This window comes from Protopterus annectens, chromosome 3.part1 (assembly GCF_019279795.1).
Source record: "Protopterus annectens isolate FY-2018-M chromosome 3.part1, PAN1.0, whole genome shotgun sequence".
Lineage (NCBI taxonomy): Eukaryota > Metazoa > Chordata > Ceratodontiformes > Protopteridae > Protopterus > Protopterus annectens.
In genome coordinates, this window is record NC_056732.1 from 1,372,061,342 (window position 1) to 1,372,075,450 (window position 14,109).

The 14,109-nt window shown below is 41.3% G+C and overlaps 1 protein-coding gene across 1 annotated transcript in view; it reads left to right on the plus strand.

Moving 5' to 3' along the window:
• SHARPIN (SHANK associated RH domain interactor) overlaps window positions 1-14,109 on the plus strand; it is an 846,773-nt gene that overhangs the window by 180,025 nt on the left and 652,639 nt on the right. The window contains exon 4 of the mRNA XM_044066299.1: window positions 10,725-10,866. Coding sequence (XP_043922234.1) covers window positions 10,725-10,866 — 142 coding nt within the window. The remainder of the gene's footprint in view (window positions 1-10,724; window positions 10,867-14,109) is intronic.

The following is a 14,109-nucleotide window of genomic DNA, read 5'->3' on the forward strand; positions in this document are numbered from 1 at the left end:
AGATTATCATACTTTGTGTATTCCTTGCTTAGGGCCTGAGCACGACGTTGTTGGCTGTCGCTCTTGTGCTAGATTTAATAACGCACTATAAAGAGAAGGTTGGATTGTGCAAGGTTAGTCTTTGGGAAGCGGTGCAATTATAAAATGCCGTCGGATGCTCCGGCGCCGCTTCTCGAAGCGCAAGGACAAGACAGTTGCCTAGGCTAGAAGAACAGTCTGTACCGGACGCCGGTTCTTTAGAGGTGTCGGTGGAGCGGTGGCTCCACCGAGTTTCTGTGTTCCCAGAGTGAGACCTTATTATTGCAAGATGTGGCCTCTCAGGAGGCAAGTCAGGCTGAGGGGCTTCTCAGGTTACTATACTCCCTCCCTTCCTAAGGTGGCTAGGCCCTCTCCTTCTGTTACTAAGGCTTCTCCCAGGGCAGGCCAGGTTTAGCTTCAGTTGGTGTTACCCCTAGCTCTTCAGGAACTATGCCCAAGAAGCATATGCTTAAAATGGCAGAAGATTTGATTACTTTGATTAGGGGCTCTATGTCCCCTCCTGCTAAGAGACCTAGGGTGGAGCCTGAGCTGGGGGTTTTGAGCAAGCTTCAGATGTTTCAGAGTCTTCAGCTGAAGACGTGCAGTAGTACTCTGCTTATTCTAATTGTGATGTGGATGATTCTACTCCTTCTGCTACTCCTCCTGAGGATTTTTCTTTTCAGAAACTCTTCATTCCATGAGGAGCATTTTAAGTGGGAGGGTCAGGACTTCTCTGATTCCAGGAAAAGGCTTAGGGAATTTCTGTTTTACCCCAGCATAGGCCTTTGGCTATACCTCCTGTTTTGGATGTAGTGGAAGATGTTTTTACAGAGGCTTCTCTTAATCCTGATTCTTTGCCTCCTGCTCCTGTTAAGCGGATAGGTATTACAGGGTGCCTGAAGTTCACAAGTATCTTTTAAGAGTCCTAGGGCAGACCCAGAAACTGTTAGCCAGGGGCCTAAGGGTGTTAAGGCTTCTGTTGTTAAGAATCCGGTTCCTACAGATAAGGAGGCTAGGGCCTTGGATAGATGGGGAAAGAAAGTTTATACTTCTTCCACTCTTGCTATAAGGGCTCTGAATTGCCAGTTTCACATGTTGAAATACCAAAACTATCTCCTTTCACAATTGAAGTCTAAGGTTGATGCTCTGGCAGTTGGTATTGATTGTAAAGAGTTGCAAGATTTAGTCCATGTTTCTGAACAGGTGGGTAAGCATTCTTTGCAATGTGGTTTTGATGCTGTACAGGCCTCGTCTAGGGTGGCTGCCACTGGGACTGTTCTTCCATGAACCACGCCTGGCTGAGGGATCAGAATTTGTCTGAACATGTTAAAACAAGGATTTTAGATGCTCCTTTACAATCTGACGTGTTGTTTGGTCCTCCTGTTGAGACAGTCTTAAAGAAAATGGAAGACAAGGCTAAGTCTATGCAGACTGTTAAAGATTTTTTGCAAGTCCAGCCTCCAAAGTTTAGTAGAAATTGGCCTACTTAAGGGGTGGACGTATCCTTCTTATGATTCCCAGTCTAGGGGTAGATCTAGACGTGGTAAGGGCAGAGCTCAGGGCTCTTTCAGTCCTAGAACAGGGAGTTCTCCTGCACAGGCTTCGGGTGAGGGCAGGGGTCAGTCCTTTCGTAAACAGACCCAATGACCTACCTTTTCAGCTGCCAGAGCCTGCTCGTCTGGCAGCACCTTTGGGAGGAAGGTTGGCACTTTTCAAAGAAAATTGGAGTTTAATTACCCAGGACAGATGGGTATTGGATATCATACACCACGGCTACAGGTTTTATTTCCATACCTTGCCTCCTTTCAAAGGCATGCCAGACGTTCCTCCTCAACAAAGAATAGAGGCTCACAAACAGGTTTCTCTGTTGCTCCAACTAGGGCCATACAGCCGGTCCCTCTGCCAGAAGTGGGCCTAGGATTTTATTCTCGCCTGTTCCTAGTACCAAAGAAGGGGAACACGTGGAGACCAATTTTGGATTTATCTATCCTCAACACTTATCTGGACATTCCCAAGTTCAAAATGTTGACGTTGCAGCAGCTTTTACCTCTGCTGGGCAAAGATCATTGGATGGTAACTTTGGATCTCAAGGAGGCTTACCTTCATGTTCCTATCAGACTCGGTTGCAGAATGTATCTGCGTTTTCGAGCTGGGACTTCTCACTATCAGTTCTCTGCATTGCCCTTTGGCTTATCTACTGCGCCCAGAGTGTTCACGAAAGTTCTGGCTCCAGTGATAGCTTTCTTCAGACTAAAAGGAATACAGATCTATCCTTATTTGGACGACTGCCTAATTCTGGCTCAAGGAAGGGAAGAGCTTCTTCGTCATTTGGAATATGTGATAGCAGTGCTAAGATGCCTAGGGTATTCTGTGAGCGAAATAAAGTCCAGTCTAGTACCCTCTCAAGACATGTGCTTTCTGGGTGTGAGACTGAATACAGCAGCCCAGATGGCCTTTTAACCCCGGACAAACAAAAGAGTCTATCCCTTTACTTCCATCAACTATCTCATCAGTCCGGGCTGACTGCAAGGACAGTCCTTCAAGCCTTAGGGTTCATGGCATCTTGTATTCTGGTGCTTCCCAATGCCAAACTGCATATGAGGAAGCTACAATGGTATCTCAAAATGTATGGACACAGCACTGCCAGGATCTGGACACTGTCATTCAAATAATACCTTGCATTCAGAAGGAATTTTTGTGGTGGGCTCAGGAATGTCACCTAAACAAGGGACTCTCTGTGACCCGGCCAGAGGCAAGTCAGATTTTAACGACAGATGCCTCAGACAAAGCTTGGGAGCTCATCTGAATGGAAAATGGATACAAAACAAGTGGCCTGTCAGACTACAACATCTACATATCAACATGAAGGAGATGTTAGCAGTCCAGTTTGCATTAATAGCTTTCAAGGAATTCCTTCTTCCAGGACAGGTGTTGATTCTAACAGACAACACAACTGTCATGTGGTACATCAACAATGATAGCGGAACGCATTCTTATCCTCTATGCAGGCAAGCAATGATTTTGTGGGACACTGCTCTCAGTTTACAGCTCAATCTTCAGGCAAGGTTTCTGCCAGGAGCACAGAACTCCTTAGCAGATGTGTTGAGAATTATGGATCCCCACGAGTGGAAATTGGATCCTCATGTATTTCAGAAATTGACAGTGTCATGGGGAACTCCAGACATAGATCTGTTCGCTTCTCCACTAAACCATCAGCTGCCAAAGTTTTGCACGAAAAGGTTTCATCCCACAGCTTGGAGAGTGGATGCTCTTTCTTTCAATTGGAGCAATCTTCATGTGTATGCCTTTCCACCTCTGCCTCTCCTCCCAAAGGTACTTCTGAAGGTCAGACAGGACAAGCCAAGGATGATTTTAATAGCTCCAGATTGGCCTCGACAGCACTGGTACCCATTACTAAGAAGTCTAGTACGGAAGCCTCCATGGCCTTTGCCTTGATTCCACACCTGTTGTCACAGGTGGTCAGCCATTGCCCAATGTCAAGCTTCACTCTCTGCACCTAACAGCCTGGCATATTCTGTTTTGAACCATAATGGGCCTCCACTTCCTCAGCAAGTTTTGAATGTTATTTTGGAAGCTAGAAGGCCTAGTACAAGGAAAGTGTACGCTGATAAATGGAAGAGATTTTTATTTTGGAGTACAGCAAAAGATTTTGATGTTTCTGAGCCTAATTTGTGTGTGGCTCTTCAATATCTTACTGAGTTACTAGACAAAGGTTTGTCTTTCTCTTCTATTAAAGTTCATGCTGCAGCAATTTCAGCTCACTATGATTGCGACCGCCATTGTTTTCTCATCCTTTGTTCAAGCAATTTCTTAGAGGGCAAAGAATATAAGACCCCCACGAAGAGCTCCTACTCCTGCTTGGGATCTCAATTTTGTGTTGGAGAAACTCACTCTACAACCTTTTGAGCCTGCAGCTACTGCTGAGTTGAAATATTTATCATGGAAGACTGCTTTTTTATTGGCCATTACCTCTGCAAGAAGGGTTTCTGAATTGCAGGCCCTTATGGCAGTTGAGCCTTTCTTGATTTTCCATAAGGATAGGGTATCATTACGTACTAATCCTTCCTTTATGCCTAAGGTGGTTTCTAGTGTGGCTTTAAACCAGACTATTCATTTGCCTACTTTTATGCAAATCCCCAAAATAAGGGGAAAAGATTTTGCACACTTTGGATGTACACAGGCAGTTGCGTTATTATTTGGACAGAACTAAAGGGTTCAGGCAGTCTCAGCAGTTGTTTGTTTCTTTTGCTTTGAGTTCTCAGGGCAAGCCTGTGTCAAAACAAACTATTTCTAAGTGGATTGGGTTTTGCATTGCTTTCTGTTATTCCCATCATGGCAAGGAGGTTCCAGCTGGGATTAGGCCTCATTCCACTAGGGCTACTGCCACTTCCACAGCTTTTTGAGGGGTGGCAACCAAGGATATTTTGGAGGCAGCTACTTGGAGTTCTGTGCATACCTTCTCTAGGCATTATCACCTGCCACTTTACTCTAAGTCCAGGGCTGGTTTTGCCACTGCGGTTTTGCAGGGCATTTTGGCAGCTCCTGCTTCCTTATAGTTAGCCATCCTCCCTTATCTCTGCTTTGGGATTCTACCCAAGTGTAAGGACTGCAGCAATGTGAGATGAAGAACATAGTACAGTTTTGTACCTACCATAAATGTAGATGTTCGAAGATCCACATTGCTGCAGTCCAATTTACCCTCCCTCCTTCCCTCTGTACTTGGAGGTGGTTGTGTGGGTTGGGTTGTACATATTGTGTATATTGTATATATTGTACATATAGTTAGTGCAAGGGTGGTTGGTTATTTGTTTGCTGTCTTTTGGTTTTGACCTTTCTTTTTAGGGTCTTCTGACATCTGGGGCAAGAAAAGACTGAGGATATGACGCCGGTCATGCGCATTTGTACCCTGACGTCCTGACGTCAGTTAAATGCGCCCTGACCGACGTCAGCCTTATACTTTGATATTCGGGCCGACCGTGGACAGCGGACTACCCAAGTGTAAGGACTGCAGCAATGTGGATCTTCGAACATCTACATTTATGGTAGGTACAAAACGGTACTTTTTGACATGTCTTTTGAGGTTTTGTTTAAAGAGAGAGAAGGAAGAAAGTAAAGTTAGTTCATTAGGCAGTAGGTTTCAGTTTTTTCCCACTGTTGTGGCAAACGGAGAATCTCCAGCCATGTTAGACTTGCTTATGCTAGCAAGAGGTTTGCTAGAAGAGCATAGGGAATTTAGATTTTTGTAGGGGATTATGAGATTGGAGAGTATAGAAGTGCTGTTAGGTTGATAAAATATCTTGTGGGCAATGGTGAGTTGGGAGACTTTCAGATGGTTTTGAAGTTCAAGCCAGCCTAGCTGCATTAGATTCAGACAATGGTGAATTCTAAAGGGATTGCCAGTGGCAAATCTGGTGATGTTATAGGAATTAGTTTGATAAGATTCTTTTTCTTTAGGCTAGTTTTTTGGGTGAGGCGTACAGAAGAGTTGAGATTAAACGGGAGTGTGCAATCTTGGTTCTGGCTATTGAAGTTAGGAAAGGTTTGATTCTATATAAGGAGCCTGTTTTTCTGTTGACCGTTTTTATGGTATTATTTATGTGGCTGTCAAATGTAAGGTTATTGTCTATAGTAATTCCTAACAATTTAGTAGTATAGTAGGGAAATATAATCGTGCCATTATTGGAAATGACAGAGAAATCTATGGGGGAGGACTTACTGGTGGGTGTAAAGAGAAGGAGCTTAGTTTTTTTAGCATTGAGAAGGAGGCAACGTTTTGTGAACCATGTTTCAACTATGTTAAATACATTCTGAGTTAGAGAATGTAGTTCTGATGGGGAGTTTTCTTAACATACTAGTGTAGAATCATCTGCATATTGAATGCAGGTGGCTTGTGGAATTGCTACATGGAGGTCATTGATAAATAGTGAAAAAAGAAGTGGACCTAGAATAGAGCCCTGAGGGACTCCCGAGGGTGACTGGCAGAAGGGATGATATATTATTTTCCCAGAGAACTGCCTGTTGCCTATTGGTAAGGTAAGACCTGAACCATTTAACCTCCAGAGAGTCAAGGGAAAGGGATTCAAGAATGTTGATAAGAAGGACATGGTTTACCATGTCAAAAGCTTTTGAGAGGTCAATAAAGAGTGCAGATGAGAGGTTGTTTTTATTGCGATTTCTATTGATGGCATCTGTAGAGGATAATAGGGCAGTCGTGGTGCTATGTGATAGCCTAAAGCCATGCTGGGAGTTTGCTATTATGTTATGTTGAGATCAGTGGTTTAATAGTTGTTGGTGAATGCATTTTTCCATAATTTTTGCTAAGGGTGATAAAAGAGCTATTGGCCGGTAGGTAGAGTAATCATTTGAGTTACCACCTTTATGTAGGGGGATAATATGGTTGATTTTCCAGATGTCTGGAATGATTCCCTCCTTAATGCAGTCTTTGACCCTTCTGTTTGAACCTGTTGCAACTTGTGATATCAAGTTCTCGTCATGGACGACAGCCTTTTTAGTTGCTATTGCTTTCGCAGGAAGGTGCATCTCTAGGAATTATGTTGTGATGGAACAGAGCTTAAGAGTGCTTTCAATAATTCCTTCTCACTGTTCCTCCTTATGCAATAGGTTACTCCTCCATAGATTTCCCCAGGGGCAGGCTCCATCCTAATGCTCTCTGCTAATGGTGCATGATCCAGTATGGCTATGAAGACTGTTTATGTATGAAGTACATAGGTCCTGGATAATGTTCTGTACCCATCAGTCCTCCATCAAGATATTACCTGGATTCTAAAAGCAATGATACATATGTATGTAAATATACTTACTGTAATAGTGTTTTACTTGGTATAGCTTTACTTTCTTTTGGAAATTTAAGTGAAATACTAATACCACACAAGAAAAAAAAAAAAAAAAAAACTTCTAGCATTGAAATCTAATATTGTATAGAGATATGGCTTTATATTAATTATTTTTTAGACTAGTATGTATTATTAGTACATTTCCTGTTTGATACTTATATATGAAAAGGAAGAAAATGCTTGCTTGCAATACTTGAATTCTGTTTCTATTTATGTACGTTATTGAGGTTCTCCCATTCGATTCTCGGCTGGAGTGCGGGGAGTGCCTTCTGTGTTGAGTCTGCATGTCCTCCCCGCGGTTGGGTGGGGGTTCGAAAGACGTGCGTAAATGGGCGTGCCTTCGTTGAAGGTTGAACGTTGAGCTGGCGCCTCGGCTTTTGTCAAAATCTACTGCCAATCATTAGCGGACCAGAGTTCCGCTGTGGCGACCCCTAACTGGGAAAAGCTGAAAGACGACAACATTGAGCTTTAAGTTTACTGGCTTGATTCAACCAAAAAGGAATTGTTTTATGTATGTAGTTCCTTTAAGATGGAAGACAATTGGTTAAATTTGTTAATTTACAGCTGTGATAGGCTTCTTAATTATTTATAAAGGAAGTGTGGTGTATTATAGCAATAACCCACGCCTGGGTGTGGGTAATCCTGGATTTACCCACGGTTGGTGTGGTTTGGTCACGAGGGTGAATTTGTCTCTCTTTGTATGTCTGTTTGGGGCTTTTCCCCTCTGGTCTCCACTGAAAAAGGGTAATTCTTACCCAGCTGGACCAACCCAGTTAACAAATGCAAATAAATAAATAAGATTTCAGAAAATTATTATACTTTTTTATCTAAAACTGTGGTGGTGGTGTTGCTGTAGCGTTGTCGCCTCACAGTAAGACTTTGTCCTGTTTGATTCTCAGCTAGAGCGTCTTCTGTGTGGAGACATGCGTGAATGGGTGTACCTTCGTTGAAGGTTGTGCGTCAGGGCCAACAACTCGGCACATAAAAATCTACTGCCAGTCATTAGCGGACCGGAGTTCCGCTGTGTCGACCCCTAACTGGGAAAAGCCGAAAGACACAACAACAATCACTATTTTATCTAAGGATTCATATAAGGCATATAGATTTCCTATGAAAGGATACAGTTAACACCTGTTCTTTTGAGCAGTTCAGAAATTAGTTTGCCAGGATGAAAACTATTTGTTCATTCATGAAATATGCATTTCTTTTAACAAAGTTAAGGTTTTTTTTTTTTTTAAGTGTAGCGACAAATAATTCTACTGCTTTCTAAATGCTATACTCCCAAACCTCTAATGATAACTCTCTTTAAAGAAGCTAAACTGCTCATCTTCAGGTACTTTATTAATATGTAGTATTGCTTATTTTGATGCCTCATGCTTTGATTACTGCATTTACAACAGTGAATCCCCTTTCAACCCACTGCATTTGTATTTGAGGATTTAAGACTAATTTTAATCAGTCTCTGTATTTGTCAGTAAGAACTTGTGAAGAGGCAGTAGTCATGGTTCAGAATATGTCCGGCTATTAAACTGAGAACTCTGTTGTTGCCTAAACCAAGTGGGAATTATTATAGCAATAGCCCATGCCTGGGTGTGGGTAATGCTGGATTTACCCATGGTTGGCGTGGTTTGGTCACGAGGGCGGCCAGTGGCCAAACAAAGCCAATGGTAATCAGCATTACCAAGCGTCAGGTTATTATTATACAATGACATTATTTAAGTAAAAAAAATAATTACATTTCTGAAATAATGGCATTGTATAATGCCTCCTTGCTACCCTTCCGCAGCAGACTGGTATTCTGCGGTAGTTCTGATGTACTGCGCATGCGTATGCCTACGCAGTACATCAGAGCTGTGGGCAAAAGCAACGGAGAAAGCAAGATCTCCATTGCTTTTTACTGTTTCGCTATGTTAAATGGGTTTAACTTAGTGAGACAGCTTTAAAATAAGCAACGGAGATCTCCGTTGATTATTTTAAAGCTGTCTCGCTATGTTAAAGGAGTTTAACATAGCGAGACAGGTTTAAAAAAAAAAAGCAACGGAGAAAGCAAGATCTCCGTTGCTTTTTACACACTGTCTCGCTCTGTTAAAGGTGTTTAACATAGCGAGACAGCTTTAAAAAAAAGCAACGGAGATCTCCGTTGCTTTTTTTAAACCTGTCTCGCTATGTTAAACTCCTTTAACATAGCGAGACAGTGTTTTAAAAAATACTTATACTAATGGAAAAAGTCTGGGCGACCGGACCTTTTTCCATTAGTATAAGTCGATTTACAACATGTACGCAGACCAATCAGCGTGCACGCTTTGGAATATTAATGGGGGGTCATGGTATAATATGAATACTTACGTGGGCGATGCAAACAAGGTGGGTAAAACAACGTATTATAATTTGCTGTTACAGTGACCTTTCCTTGAAAATTTACTGTTTGAATATATGTTTACTTTCCTGAGGCTTAGTATATCATTTTACATTATTGTAAACATCGTGTGAAGTTTTACATATGATTCTAAAACAGCTTTGTTTTATTAGCTTATTCTAATTCATGCTTGTGTACTTGTAGGTTTAATAACCTTGCATAACAACTGCATAAGCGCAGGCAGACTGCCATGTTGCTATGCTACAGTCTCTTTCCCTGCCTTTTGGATTGGCATTTAGTGATACCATGCTTTGAGATGGTATTGTTTGCAGTTTACATCAGATTTGTGGATTACCACTGTGGTACATGCAAGCTGGCTAGCACAGCAGAGACCACATATTGCCTTCTGTGAAGATTTTTTCCCTCATAGATTTTTAGCCTGTGAGCTGTTAAATTAATATTGCTCTCCTGTAATGTCACCCTAAATTAATATGTAGGGGTATTTAAGAATGATTACAACCATTATACTAATTTAGGTGAGGGTCAGAAAGTGCCCCCATGATACCTAACCTCCAATTTTTAAGTGCCCAAACTTTAGGCCTTACAAATGCATAATAACATTCAGTATTGTGGTCTCTGCATTGCTTGTGCGTCACCCTCATTCCTTGCATGGCCATGTTGTCATCAAAGAAGTCTTGTACTCTTGAGACAGAAATACACAGCGCAACTTAACTCAGCAGCTTTAGGATTGCACATTCTGGCAACATTGTCTAAATATACTGAGCTACTATTTTAAACATCACATACCCATTTCTAAATAAGTCTACTTTATCTTTGTTGTAACTAATATTTAAAGTTTCCCCACTTCCATATTTTATCTATCCCTTTGCATGGAAGTTAAGTATAACTTTACATTGTTACCTGTTTGTTCATAATATGGAAGGTTTCCTAACCATTTTTTATTCACCTTTATAGAAAAACACTTCACAACTCCTTTTAGTCTTCTGAAATACACTTCCCCCCAACCATCAGAAATCTGCAAAATCTCCTTCAGTTTATTTAAAAAAAATTCTCTTATAAACAGTTCTTAGGAAAAATATCAGATGCTTTATTTGCACTGCGTCATCAATTCTTTCTTCTCTGATGACCTCCTCCTACTTTGTTATTTAGTATTTATTACAGTATGCTGCTGCTGTACATGTGCTGTTTATTTTACTTAATGTTTCATTGCTTGCTAAATGTAGTTTTGTGCTGCTGTTGAACGTTTTACCATGTTTAATTAGTACTTCTGCATTTATAGCTGATTTGCGTAGAATACTTTGTGACATTCTGTTTTGTTGCATTGCATCAGGCCCAGGTCATGGCTGAATCGAGTCCAAGTATCAACCTAGTTAAAAAATGGTGATAGGAAATTGTGTGTGAACCTGCATGGGAGTAGGTCAGTGTGATGAAAACCTTTTTTTTTTTTTAAACAGAGGATCTGTTGCTACGACTTTCCCATGCCATTGAATCTGGTGACCAGCTTGCAGCTTCTCGTTATGCTGCAAGTTTAGCACAGCAGCAGGTTTCCGTCAAGATTCAACTTAAAGAATCCAACTTCAGCAACACTGCAGTCAGGTAGGTTGATTACTTAGTCATTTTTGTTGAGGGTACTTCTCATCCACTTTTGTCTTCTAATTCTTTCTGTTCCACTGTACTGCTGAATCACTTATTTATTTTTGCCATCTTCCCCTCTGTATGGCTCTGCTACATTTTTAGATTGAAATACAGCTAGGATAAATGGTACATGGCATAAACTGCAATTTCTTTGCTCGCAGGTGTTTGATAGTATACATTTTGGAGTAAGCTATATTTGCTGTCTCATTTTGCTCATTGAGAAAACTTTTATTTATGGTTAAATAGTACAGCTGTTATTGCTTACTACCTGACTATAAATGTTTGTAGTCTGTCTTCTGTTGCAATGTAGTGCTTTATTTCAGAGTGCACTGTTGGCTTTTATTGTTTTTACTGTATTCCTTGGTGGTCTTGTCTAAAAAGGGGTTAACTTTAATCAATGCACCAATTCAGTTATTTAGCAAATCAACATATTTTTTTTTTACGGTGAGGGTCAGGGTAAATTGGGGCCTAAGAATGTCGCAGTCCAATTAAAAGTAGCAACCAGAAAAATTAAGCTAAACTTGGATCAGGCATACTGTGTGCCAACTGTTTCACATTCCCTCTTGTTGCAGGTTTCGTCATATTAATTTGTGTGTAAAAAGGATATGGATATCTTGATGTGCTTTGATGTTGCTAGAGTGCCCCTCGCGCGCACACAAAGTTTGAACAGGTCATAAAGCTGAAATTTCTCAGTTCTATAGATTGACTCAACAGCAAACTTTGACATACAGCATAGCACTTGTGCGTATTTTTTCGTGACTGAAAATGGTGTGACTGATAATGCTAGTTTACATGACATTTTCAGATGGCATCGGCATAGAGATTTGCAGTCTCCAGCTTGTTACTTCCCTTTCTTTTGCATTGTTTATTTATTGAACTTTGTTAACCAAATAGGTGGACTAGTCCAGGGACCCTCTCCATCCACAATCTAAGCCATTAGGCAAACATCTGTATGGTTATAGACTTTTACGATGTAAACAAAGAAAACAAACCACAATGCATCAGTTTATATAAATTAACATTGGAATCGAAGATAAGCTGTCTGTAATCAGAACTTCATATGAGAGATTTAATTTACATCCATTGAGTATAACAGTATTATAGCTGAAATGGGGAATATTTCGAACATCTTAGAGGTGCAGTTTTTAACTTGTCTTTCCATTAATCTATCATTATAGTTCAGGCCATCTGCTGAGCAGTCTCTGAAAGGAGTCCTCCATCAAATACCACCTAGGAAAGAGATTGCGCCACCACAGGATCTTGGCAATATGTTTGAAAAATTAACCTGGTCCTGTTTTTGAACTAGGTGCTTCAGCTATTCATCAGTTTCTGTCATGGAAAATGCTGCTTTTAGTGAGAATTTGCTTCTGCTAAAAGAATTTCAAAGCATCCTTCGTAGTCTTTCACCAGAACAGGGTTATCCCTTTTTGTACTAATCCTTTAATTCATGCCGAAGATTGTTTCTGAGCTGTCCCTTAACCAGAACTTTGTTCTCCTGAACAAAACTGAGGCTGGAAGACCCTTCTTTCCATTGATGTGCACACAGCTTAGTGTTTTGTTTTTTTTTTACACACAACCAAAGAATTTGATAAATCTAATCAGCTATCTCTTTCCTATTCAGAAGGGAAAGAGGAAAATTTTAATGGCTTGCTTATTGAGTTTCCTCCTGTTATTCAGCCCATGATAAAACTATTTCAAGACGTTTTAGGGCCCACTCGACTGGAAACACTGCACGCAGACTTTTCTTGTAGCAGCATCCTGGCTGTCCACATATTCTCTAAATCCCAACATTTAGGAGCTGCTTCCAGCTCGGGCACTCAACTTTCTTCTATTATCTTGCAGGGTTTTATTTCCTAATAAATTGCTTCCACCTCTCTAATTCTCTATGCTTGGAGACTCTTCCCAAAAGTGAGGACAGCAATGTGAATACTTTAGGTGAACCTAGTACAGTTGTGTTACAGGTAGATAGTGCTGCAGACCAGATAACATCTATCCTATCTTGTCCACTTCATGAAGTATTCTCTGACAGCCCCAAATTCATGGGATAGCCTTCTGTTTAGGTAGCCTGCAATCTGGTCAGTCTTTTTAGAGCCTTAGCTTCCTGCCAGTACTTCAAAGCACGAGCATGTTGGTGTAAAGGGTGTTTTAGCCAACGCCATCTTTTGGTCAGTCCTGCAATGCAGTTAGCAATCATTAGCATTGCAGTGTGTGATTTTCACAGTGTAAGTAGTCCATTGTTTGGCCTACTTCCATATAATGCCTTTAAAGAAAAATAAATAAAAGTGATTCTGGCTGCTTGAAGAGGTTGTTCAAGTCAGTAATTGTATGGAGTGTGGAAAGCAAATTCCAGAGCAAATGTCCATTTTGCCCTGGTTCAAAAAACGACCATTGACTCCTGCTTGCACTGTCTTTCATTTCAAGCATAATCTGTCTGGGAATTTGCTCCCATAAAAGGGTGAGTGCCTGGGGCTCTGCTGCCATGTCATTGGCCAAGGTCTTTGGGAGCTTCCGCCACCTCCAAAAAAGATATTCAGGCAGAAGGGGAGCATCTGGATATTTTGGCTGTGACTGACTACTTTGAGTACCCTGGGTCCAGTGGTCACAAGCAAGGAGAGGTTCTTTTGAAATCCCCCTCCCCCAAACTGCAGTGCCTTTTTCCTCAAAGCTGTCTGGAGCAACTGCTTCCCACTCAACTTTGCCTTTGAATTTCTAGCTTGTTTTACAGGGCTGCTGTGCCTGAGGCCTCCTTGGCAATGGAGGACCATGTCATGATTTCTGAAGTGAAAGGAGAATATCCCCATGAGTTTGGTTCATAGTTCCCAGAGACCCAAGGTCTCAAGAGCATTGATATCTGATTTTGGTGAGGCATAAAACTTCTAAAGCCAAACAGGTGCAGCTTAGCTTGCCTCTGCCTAGGTGTGGCAGTGCCTTAACCCCTTCCCCCACTCAGACTTCTGCTGATACCTTAGTCCAGCTGGTTGAAAGCTTTGTCTCAAGTCTAAGCGGCCTGAACTGAAGATGGATCATGTTTTGGGCTCCTTTTTCAAAGGAGAAGGGTGGCTTCTACTCTTAAGCTAATTAGTTGGCATATGTGGGTCAATTTCCATTAATTTTGAGAGCTTTGACTCGTACGCCGGAAGCATTCTGCCAGCTTGCTTCTCCACAAGAAGACTGTTCCCTTAGAATTATCCTTCATGGGTTGGT